The sequence below is a fragment of the Austrofundulus limnaeus genome, unplaced genomic scaffold, assembly GCF_001266775.1.
Source record: "Austrofundulus limnaeus strain Quisiro unplaced genomic scaffold, Austrofundulus_limnaeus-1.0 Scaffold300, whole genome shotgun sequence".
In the NCBI taxonomy this organism is placed as follows: domain Eukaryota; kingdom Metazoa; phylum Chordata; class Actinopteri; order Cyprinodontiformes; family Rivulidae; genus Austrofundulus; species Austrofundulus limnaeus.
In genome coordinates, this window is record NW_013952702.1 from 346,274 (window position 1) to 356,022 (window position 9,749).

General features: G+C 36.5%; 1 protein-coding gene across 1 annotated transcript in view; it reads left to right on the forward strand.

Moving 5' to 3' along the window:
- The window catches only part of zmp:0000001082 (integrin alpha-M), a 19,796-nt gene that overhangs the window by 4,097 nt on the left and 5,950 nt on the right, over positions 1-9,749 (forward strand). The window contains exons 4-20 of the mRNA XM_014021631.1: positions 1,743-1,822; positions 1,902-2,016; positions 2,094-2,224; positions 2,307-2,449; positions 3,488-3,638; positions 4,284-4,419; positions 4,514-4,587; positions 5,201-5,318; positions 5,447-5,589; positions 5,933-6,079; positions 6,155-6,352; positions 7,221-7,351; positions 7,508-7,665; positions 7,752-7,921; positions 8,028-8,144; positions 8,338-8,408; positions 8,492-8,633. Of these exons, the coding sequence (XP_013877085.1) occupies positions 1,743-1,822; positions 1,902-2,016; positions 2,094-2,224; positions 2,307-2,449; positions 3,488-3,638; positions 4,284-4,419; positions 4,514-4,587; positions 5,201-5,318; positions 5,447-5,589; positions 5,933-6,079; positions 6,155-6,352; positions 7,221-7,351; positions 7,508-7,665; positions 7,752-7,921; positions 8,028-8,144; positions 8,338-8,408; positions 8,492-8,633 (2,225 nt within the window). The remainder of the gene's footprint in view (positions 1-1,742; positions 1,823-1,901; positions 2,017-2,093; positions 2,225-2,306; positions 2,450-3,487; positions 3,639-4,283; positions 4,420-4,513; positions 4,588-5,200; positions 5,319-5,446; positions 5,590-5,932; positions 6,080-6,154; positions 6,353-7,220; positions 7,352-7,507; positions 7,666-7,751; positions 7,922-8,027; positions 8,145-8,337; positions 8,409-8,491; positions 8,634-9,749) is intronic.

Genomic DNA, 9,749 nt, shown 5'->3' on the forward strand with positions numbered 1-9,749 from the left:
CCTGTATACATGTTTTTATTGAAATTTCTTTTTTTTTTTAATTGAAATTTCTAAACTATATTTGATAATCAAATGTGTAACTGTCAACTTTTATGAGCTGTGATTAGTGTTTGGTCTGTTTTGAGTGACTTGTGATATGGGACCAGAYTTATGAGGGACATTTTAGTGAACACATCAATTTATTTATGTTGACTTAAAGAAAGCATTCGAYACGATTGACCACAGCATTCTACTTGAAAAATTTAATAAAAATGGGATTAGAGGACCAGCATTACAATGGATATGTAGTTATTTGGAAAAAAGGAAACAGTTTGTATAAGTACATGATGTTGGATCTGAACTATGTGAAATTACATGTGGTGTTCCTCAGGGTTCCATACTTGGACCAAAGTTATTTATCTTGTATGTGAATGTGTCAGGGCTCTTTAAGTRTGTTTTATTTGCAGATGTTACCACATTTTTTTGTTCGGGTAAAGAYATAGAACGGATGTTAGAGAAAATTCAAACAGAATTTGTGAAAATACAAAACAGGTTTAAACTTAAATTATCACTCAATTTGGATAAAACTAATTATATGACATTTAGAGTTGATGGTGTAGAGATAAGTGGAGTCAGTGAGGTAAAGTTTATGGGTGTTATTATTGATGAGAAACTGACATGGAAACCTCATATAAATTATTTAAGAATAAAACTAGCTAAATCTATTGCATTGCTTTACAAAGTAAGGGACTTGTTTAATGATAAAGCTCTGTATATGTTATATAACACATTAATTTTTCCACACTTGGTCTATTGTGTTGAGGTATGGGGGAAAGCATGTAAGATAATTACACATCCTGATTTTGTTTTGCAAAAAGAGATATAAGAGTAATCACTTGAAAACATTACCATTATCCATCTAATATATTATTCTGTAAACTGAAATTATTGAAATTTTATTATTTGGTTGACTATAATATTTTGTTAGTTATGTATAAGGCTCACCTTAACACATTACCTATAAACATCCAGAAAATCTTTACAAAGAGAGTGAGCTGTTATAGTGTTAAGAGCACAGAGATGTTCATGAAACCTAAATTTAGAACCTGTTTGAAAGAACGCTGCAGCTCAATCCAAGGAGTCAGATTGTGGAATAATTTAGAAGATGATGTTAAAAGTGCCAAATCACTGTATATGTTTAAGAGCAAGATAAAGATTAGATTGTCAAAAAATATATGAAATGGTTTAATATGTAGCCACTCATTTTGTTGTTCTAGAAAGATTCTGTTTGGTTAACTGAAGATTATTGTAGAATTTATATTTGAGAAAAAAGGGGCAGGTATTATAAGATTTTTTCTTCTCTCTGCCGCCTTTCATTTAATTTTATTTGTATTTTCTTTTTTATTGTACATAGAATTTTGTTTTTGTGGAATAAATAAAGTTTGAAAAAAATTCGATGTGATGTTTTTGCCCCAGAGGAATGTCTAGACCTGGATTAARGAGGCATAAATTGTGCTATTTGTTTTGATTCTTTACCAAAACTCCAGAGACTCCGTTCAGGTCTGCTTCGGTCCAGCTGAAAGTTGAGTAATACTTTATATTCTGCAGTTAAATGTTGAAGTCTAAATTTGAATTAGTCTGCTGTTTTCTTACGGTATTTGTTTTYCAGACCGTCTAAAATTTGTTTGAGGTTGTGTTGAACAAATTAACCAGTTCAAGATGGAGCTCTAACATTTTATAACATTAAAATGTAACCATTGCAGGACTTCCTCAGTCGAACCAATCTACAGTGAAACACCTCGGCTTGTCCATAGCTGCAGACACAACAGGCTCAAGATTCACAGTAAGACACACTTTGTGATGTTTTTACCTAAATAAAAACCTGGAACCTGATTTCTGTCACCTCCTTTGATCTGGTTTAGGTTTGCAGCCCGAGTCTTAGTCACACATGTCATGAGAACTCCTACCTGAACAGTTTGTGTTTCAACATCACTGATGACCTTCATCAGATCTCCTCTTTCAAGCCTGTGTTCCAAGGTAATCTAGGTTATCACCTGGAATCTTCAMTATTTAAATTCAAATCTATTACCAACTTTAACAAACTTTCCCCCCAGATTGCACCGAAAAGACAGTAAACCTGGTCTTTTTATTTGATGGATCAGGGAGCATGACTACTGATGAATTTAATAAAAACAAAGATTTCATTGTGGAAATAATGAACAGCCTTAAAAACACATCAATCAAGGTCAGTGGTCAAATAACCTACAATCTGCATGCTTATATAAAACTATGTTTTGGCATTTCAGTGACAAATGTTGTTTCTTTAGTTTGCAGCAGTTCAGTTTTCCAAGGAAATCAGGAAAGTTTTTGATTTTAATGACTACGATGCCGGTCAGGCTCAGAGGAAACTCAAGAGTGAAAATCACATGAAGAGTCTCACTAACACACACACAGCCCTCACATTTGTCTTGTAAGTTCAGCAGCACTCACTTCACTTGGCTCAGTGGAGCTATTCTTAACATCTCATTTAATGAAAGTCCCGTCACACTATAACTTTTTAGAGAATTTATGTCGACTTATGACTTATTTTACTCACATATGATCTAATTGTTAGCATTACAGTATGTATAGGTCCAAAAGAGTCTTCTAGTAGATTTTTTTAATTCCATATTTAGCTTAGACATCTTCTGTGTTGGATAAATTTTTCATAAGTTAGTATAAGTTGTCTAAAATGTAGTGTGACGGGCCTTGAAGTTGTAAAATTGTATGTATAAYGCTTCAAAGATAAATTTAATTTTCACCCAAAACCAAAACATAAGTAATCCTTTGCCTGCATCTGTGTGAGTGATTGTTCTGTTAGCAAGAGATGGATTTCACTGAAACTTGCAAAATGTTATTGAACTTTAAGMTGGCCACAACAGTGATGTGATCTTAGCCAACATAAAGTGACTATAACTCAGCTAATTTTAAACATATGGAACTAACAAAAGTAATAAAACATGAAAAAATAGTAAAAAGTCACAGTTGAAAATCACCATTGCTTTGGAAGTGTGGTTCTATAAAGTAGTTTTAAAAATAAAAGTCATGAAACGTGGACAAAAGTGATGGTCCCTGAAGGGTCTCAGTCTATAAAAGGTTGGTGATTCCTGTCCTACAACAGTTTCCACAGCTCACTGAGACTTTTGGTTGTGGAGACTGTAAGAGACATTTCACAACACCAGACTCTGACACACACACAGTCACATGTGTAACTCCCTCCTTTACTTCCTGTGGTCCACACCATAACACCAAACAGCACACTGACTGCTTTTCTCCCTTTAAAGAGGCAGACTGACTCATTACAAGCTAAAAGACACCTGTAATGCTAACTAGAGGAGACACCTTAGTTTAACACGTCCTTTTAAACAAAATGTTTTCAATGCTTCAGAGGTACCATCAGTTTTGTCCAGGCCTGTTTCACTTGTTTGTTAAACTTATTCACCACATCACTAAGGTTTGTCTGTTTCAGGTCAGACATCTTTGACAACCCGGCAGCAGGCGCCTCCCCTGATGCAACTAAAGTTCTGGTGATAATTACAGATGGAGATCCAAGTGACTCAGACAGAAATAAAACTGTAGCCCAGTATGAAAAGAAAGGAATAATTCGAGTTGTAATTGGGGTAAGTTCTGACTGTATTCATCACCTGCTGCCATAGAAGGTGGGACATGATGTGATTACCTTTGACTGTGTTTTACTTTGTCAATCCAGTGTTTCTCCTACATTATCCAAGGAGGGTGTCTCACCCCTCCATGGAGATTATGGCTTGTAATAAATTCATAATCTCAAAACATGTGAATCACTTAATCTGGTACACATTTGTGAAGATAATGAACTTTAAATACAAAAGTCCCCAGGATGTCAGGGACATGGGATGGAGAGTGGGTGGGTGATGATGTACTGGGTCTGGTGTCAGCCCAGCTGCTGAGGACTAAGATGTAAACACAAACAGACGCTTATTCATTTATTACGTCATGATCTTTATGCTGTCCCTTTGTAGGGGCGGACCACCCACCTAAAGTAACGCTTGGGGAAATGCTGTAAAGATGCTCTGTGAAATAGAGGGCCTGCAGAAAGATCATAGAGTTGCTGGGCTCAAAGAGTAACCAGGCCTAAAAGACCCACTAAAGCTGACCAATTAGGGCCCACCAACCTCCAGTTTTTATTTTAAGTGTTTATAAATATTTAAACAAAAACTGAACCCTACAAACGTAATAAAATATTAAAGTAATGAGACTAAATTTAAAATTATTTTTTCCGTTTTTAGGTCAAAGGTGTGAAGATAGATAAATTCACAGAAATTACCTCAGAGCCAAAACAGAATAATTTTTTCCAAATTGAACAGTATAATGGGCTCACAGGACTCCTGGAAAACTTTCAAAAGAAAATCTTTAACATTGAAGGTAATGTTTTTTATTTTCTTTTTATACCACTAAAATAAATAGTAATTTTTGTGTTTGTGCAGCGACACTGATTCTGCTAATGTTTTCTTTTTAGGGTCCAAAGTGACTCGAGCAGCAGAAATGAAAAATGAAATGTCTCAGACTGGATTCAGTTCAGTCTTCTACAAGGTGAGTGACATAAAATGTTACATCTGTCCTGTWTCCTCTGGTAAACATTTAAAGGTTCAGACATAAAGAACATCTGCTTTGGGACCCACCTGTTTGGACCAGACTGATAAATTACTACTGACCGACCCAAGCTAGACCCGTTCCAAACATAGAACCTTCCACAAAACCTCACTTCAAATGATCTGAACTATATTTTTAAAACCTGCTGAGAGAGCTTGTGTCTGAAAGCACAGTAACATTTATTGATGCTATCACTACAGACAGAAACACCTGCAGTGTCCAGTTTCAATCTACACCACAGCATGCAGTATTCTTCTGTGTGTACTGTGGTAGTACTGCAGCTGTATGTATTAGTACTTACTGTCCAAATTTCCTTACTGGGGACAAAGAAAACATTTTGATCTTGATGCAATCATTGACATTCGCACAACTCAAAACCCTGAAAGAGGTCAGTGGCAGAAAAGGATAATAATTGCAAATTCAGAAATCATTCTGAATTTTAACTTCGGGCCAACATAATAACTCTATAACAACTRCCTGAAGCATCTTGCAGAGTCTCAGACCCAACAGGTTGACCAGAATCTGGGTTCTGACAGGTTGTTTGTGTTGACAGGAAACCCTGTTTCTGGGTTCAGTGGGATCAAACGCCTGGCGTGGTTCTCTCTTTGAGCATCAAGAACAAAATGAAAAACAGATCTCAGATCCAAAAATGGAAATGGATTCCTACATGGGTAAAATAATTTTCTGCTCATTTTTTAACATCTGTCCTGAGATACCAGTAAGGGACACAAGTTATTTTTGTGTGATTGAGATAATGTCTAAGACCATGATTAAGATTTTGTGTAATTAACTACTGCAGGATACTCTCTGTCTGTTGGACAGAGGAACGGTGGAGTTTTATTCTTTACAGGAGCTCCTCGTTTCAACCACACTGGACAGGTTGTACTTTTCACACAAAACAACAAAACCTGGGAAACTGTTCAAAGAATGACCACAGACCAGGTTGGTACACTGACTGAATATTTTACCTTTTTAAATTTAGTCTATTGTACAGATTTAAAACCATAATGTATTTCAATGTTTATGGTGATTAAACCTTCAACTGCCTCTGAAACTATTTGTTTGCAAATGTTAAGTTAAAGAACTTTGTAAAGTACATTCTGACTGTTTCTACAGTTAAAACATTTAGTCCTAAATTACCTGTTGTGCACAGGCAGAGTGTTTTCAGTGGTTAGAGAAAGGAAACCAGGTAACTTCCTGGCACCTTGTTGTCATAAAATGAAACCTTTGAGAAAATAACAGAGTTGCTTGATGGCACAATAAAAGTTCCTGCTTTACTTTTCAGATTGGTTCTTACTTTGGAGCAGAGCTGTGTTCTGTAGACATCGACTCTGACGGGAACACAGACTTCCTGCTGGTGGGAGCGCCGATGTTTTACCAACCTCAGGAGAAAAAAGAAGGAAGGATCTACATTTATAGACTTTCTGATGAGGTGGGACACAAGAAGGAATCACATTGTTTTATTTATGAATGTTACAAATGTTATAAAGCATTATTATCCTTACAGATCCAACTAATAAGTGTGGATAATGTGACAGCACCATCTATGGGTAGATTTGGCAGCACCATATCCAGTCTTTCAGACCTGAATGGAGATGAACTCAGAGATGTTGCTGTTGGAGCTCCTCTGGAGGAGGATAGCAGGGGGGCTGTGTACATCTACCTGGGAGACAGAAACAGAGGAATACGCAGCACTTTCAGCCAGGTGACACAAAAATTCCAAATTCTCTCACAAAAAAGTCTTTCTGAGAAGACTCAAGTCTGTCTCAGATGGACAAAGAGATATTGGACATGCATTTTGTGGACAAATGAGTTCAGGTTTTAGTTGCTTTTAGCATAACCAGACGTCTGGGACTTTGAGCCAAAGATGAGTAAAACACCACGGCTGTTCACGAAAGCTTTAAAGCTGAGGTGCCCAAAGTGGGGTCTGTGGGCCAAAATTGTAGAAACACTATATTTCCACTTAATCTTTTCAACCATTGGTCCAACTATGGGTACAAGGAGCTGAAGTCAGATAGTCTTAAGTTAACTCATGGTACTCATTTTATTTTAACTACAAGAGACATTTAAATTAGATTAAAACACATACCTACCTTATAAGACCACATATACTCAAATTTAAAATTATGAAAAGTCCCATGAGCCTTTGCTGCCCGGGCATATGTTGAATTTTCTCCATGTCCATGGGCTGAAAAAAAAATGAACGTGGGCAACCACACTGGCTGCTAGCTTAATCATTAAAAAATAAACAATTTTACTTAAGAAGTATTTGCATTTCATGTATTATACTATTGCATTTGGCCCACAGTCCTCAGAATTATTTTAATTTTGGCCCTCTCAGGGAAAATGTTTTTTTAATTTGGCCCTCTCAGGGAAAACATTTGGGCACCCCTGGTTTAAACTTTCCTAACAATTAAAAATATTAAGATAATGCAACATTGTAACAAAGAGCATTGGAAGACTGTATCACAGGAAGTGCCTAATGAAAGTTTAAATATGTATCTAATTGTCCCTCTAACACTTCTGAAACATATACATTTGGTACAAACTTTTCAAACGTTTTGTTGTTCCAGAGAATCACAGGAGAGGTATTTAAAGCAGGGATGAAATTCTTTGGACAATCCATCGATGGAGACATCGACCTCGGCGATGATGGACTTCCAGATATTGTGGTTGGATCACAGGGTTCTGCTGTTATCTTAAGGTATGAACTTCACACGATCAGTTCAACCAAATACTCTTAATTTTAACAACAATATGCTGAGGAGTTTAGAAGAATCCATGTTATTTAAATAGTTTAAAGGAACTTATAATTCCCTCATGCGTGATCAACTTTAAARCACTTTTATTCAATGTGCAGGTCCAAGCCCATCTTTAACGTCACGGCTCACCTGTCGTTTCATCCTGAAGTCATCAGCACYGTGGACATCAACTGTGTAAATGACAAAGATGAAACTTTACCAATGRTTACTGTAACAGCCTGCTTTGAAGTGGTGGAAGCAACAAAGACAAAAGCAAGTGGGTTCAGGTCTCTCTAAAACATTTGGCATTCAACATCAGCTGCTGTCAGATTGGCACTTTAATCCCATCGTTTGATTCTTCAGAATCAGGCTCAAGCTCAAGACTGAACATCTCCTACACTCTGAATGTGGATCAGACAAGACAAACAAATCGGGGATTCTTCATTCAGGATAAGAATAAAAACAGAAGTATTACTCACTCCTACATGCTTCTCAACAAGACAACTTGCGTCAATCATCCTATCAACATGACAGTATGAAAATTATTCAAACGTTCTCAGATAAAATTGGTTTTGTTTTATGCTATCACTTGGGGAAAATAAATCTTCCATCAGTTCATGTTGCCTTTTTGTTTTGCAGAGATGTGTGACAGACACGTTGTCACCCGTCAACATCAAGTTAAACTTTTCTCAAGCTGACACCAAGACCTCAGAGGTGGTTCTGAATGAGGACAGCAGGAGGGAGGCTGTAGCTGAGGTACGGTGACTGAAACTGTGCCAGTTCCTGGTGACAAAAACTAGCTCTAGAGGAATTAAATGTCACATGCTCTTGAACCAATACATGCTTTTTTCAAGGTGTTGAACTTTCACTTTTACAGTAATGTCTCTGAGGTATGAGCTCTTTCATGACAATTTGTGGATACATAAATACAGGGTATTATTTTTTACAGGCTCCCTTTGAAAAAGAATGTATAAAAAATGACACATGCATCGCTCAGCTTGTTGTGGATTTCAACTTCCTGTGAGTATCTCTGTCGACACAACAGAAATTTTATCACTAAAATCACTTCTGTCTTATTGTAACATATCCTCTGACACTCTTAGGTCTGAAACATTACTGGTGACTGAAGGTAACTACTTCAACGTGTCAATAACACTGGAAAATAAAGGCGACGAATCATACAACACCAGCCTGACAATGCACTATCCTCCAGGCCTGTCCTATTCAATGATGAAACTTACAAAGGTGATTTAAACACTTATCTTTGTTTATCATGTCTGACAATTTAAATTCACACAGTAAGAGCACAAAACAGTTTCTAACCAATTGTTAAACACTAGAAGATTGTTGAAACGATCCCTATAACTCTAAGTAGTGATGACTTAATGAGATTCTTTATAGATAAAATAATTTTAATAAGGAATAAAATTCATGACAAACTTCCTGCTACTGTCTCTGACTCTGTCAGATGAGGCAGCTTTAGTGTCACTAGAACCTGATTTATGTCTGGACAGTTTTTGTCCTGCTGAGCTCTCTGAGTTATCTAAAATAATAGCTTCATCCAAACCATCAACAAGTCTGCTAGATCCCAACCAGACTGTTCAAAGAAGCATTTCCCTTAATTAATATTTATATTTTAGATGTACTTAATTTATCTTTGATGAATGGTTATGTGCCGCAGAGCTTTAAGGTTGCTGTAATTAAACCTTTACTTAAGAAACCTGATCTTGATTCAGGAGTTCTGACCAACTAMAGACCTATATCTAATCTYCCATTCATCTCAAAAATTCTTGAGAAATTAGTTGCAAATCAATTATGTGAACATCTGGATAGAAATAATCTATATGAAGAGTTTCAGTCAGGGTTTAGAGCTCATCATAGCACAGAAACAGCACTGGTTAAAGTTACTAATGATATTCTCATGGTCTCAGATCTCAGTGCTGCATTTGATACAATTGATCACAATATTTTATTACGTAGACACGAACTTGATATTGGGATTACAGGAACAGCTCTAAAATGGTTTGAGTCCTATTTAACTGATAGATTTCAGTTTGTTAATGTTAATAATGAATCTTCTTCTTACACCAGAATAAGACTCAAACCATCTTAGAGCTGTTCCTGTAATCCCAATATCAAGTTCAAGTCTACGTAATAAAATACTGTGATCAATTGTATCAAATGCAGCGCTGAGATCTAACAGGACAAGAATGGACACAAGTCCACTGTCTGACAGGACAAGAATGGACACAAGTCCACTGTCTGACAGGACAAGAATGGACACAAGTCCACTGTCTGACAGGACAAGAATGGACACAAGTCCACTGTCTAACAGGACAAGAATGGACACAAGTCCACTGT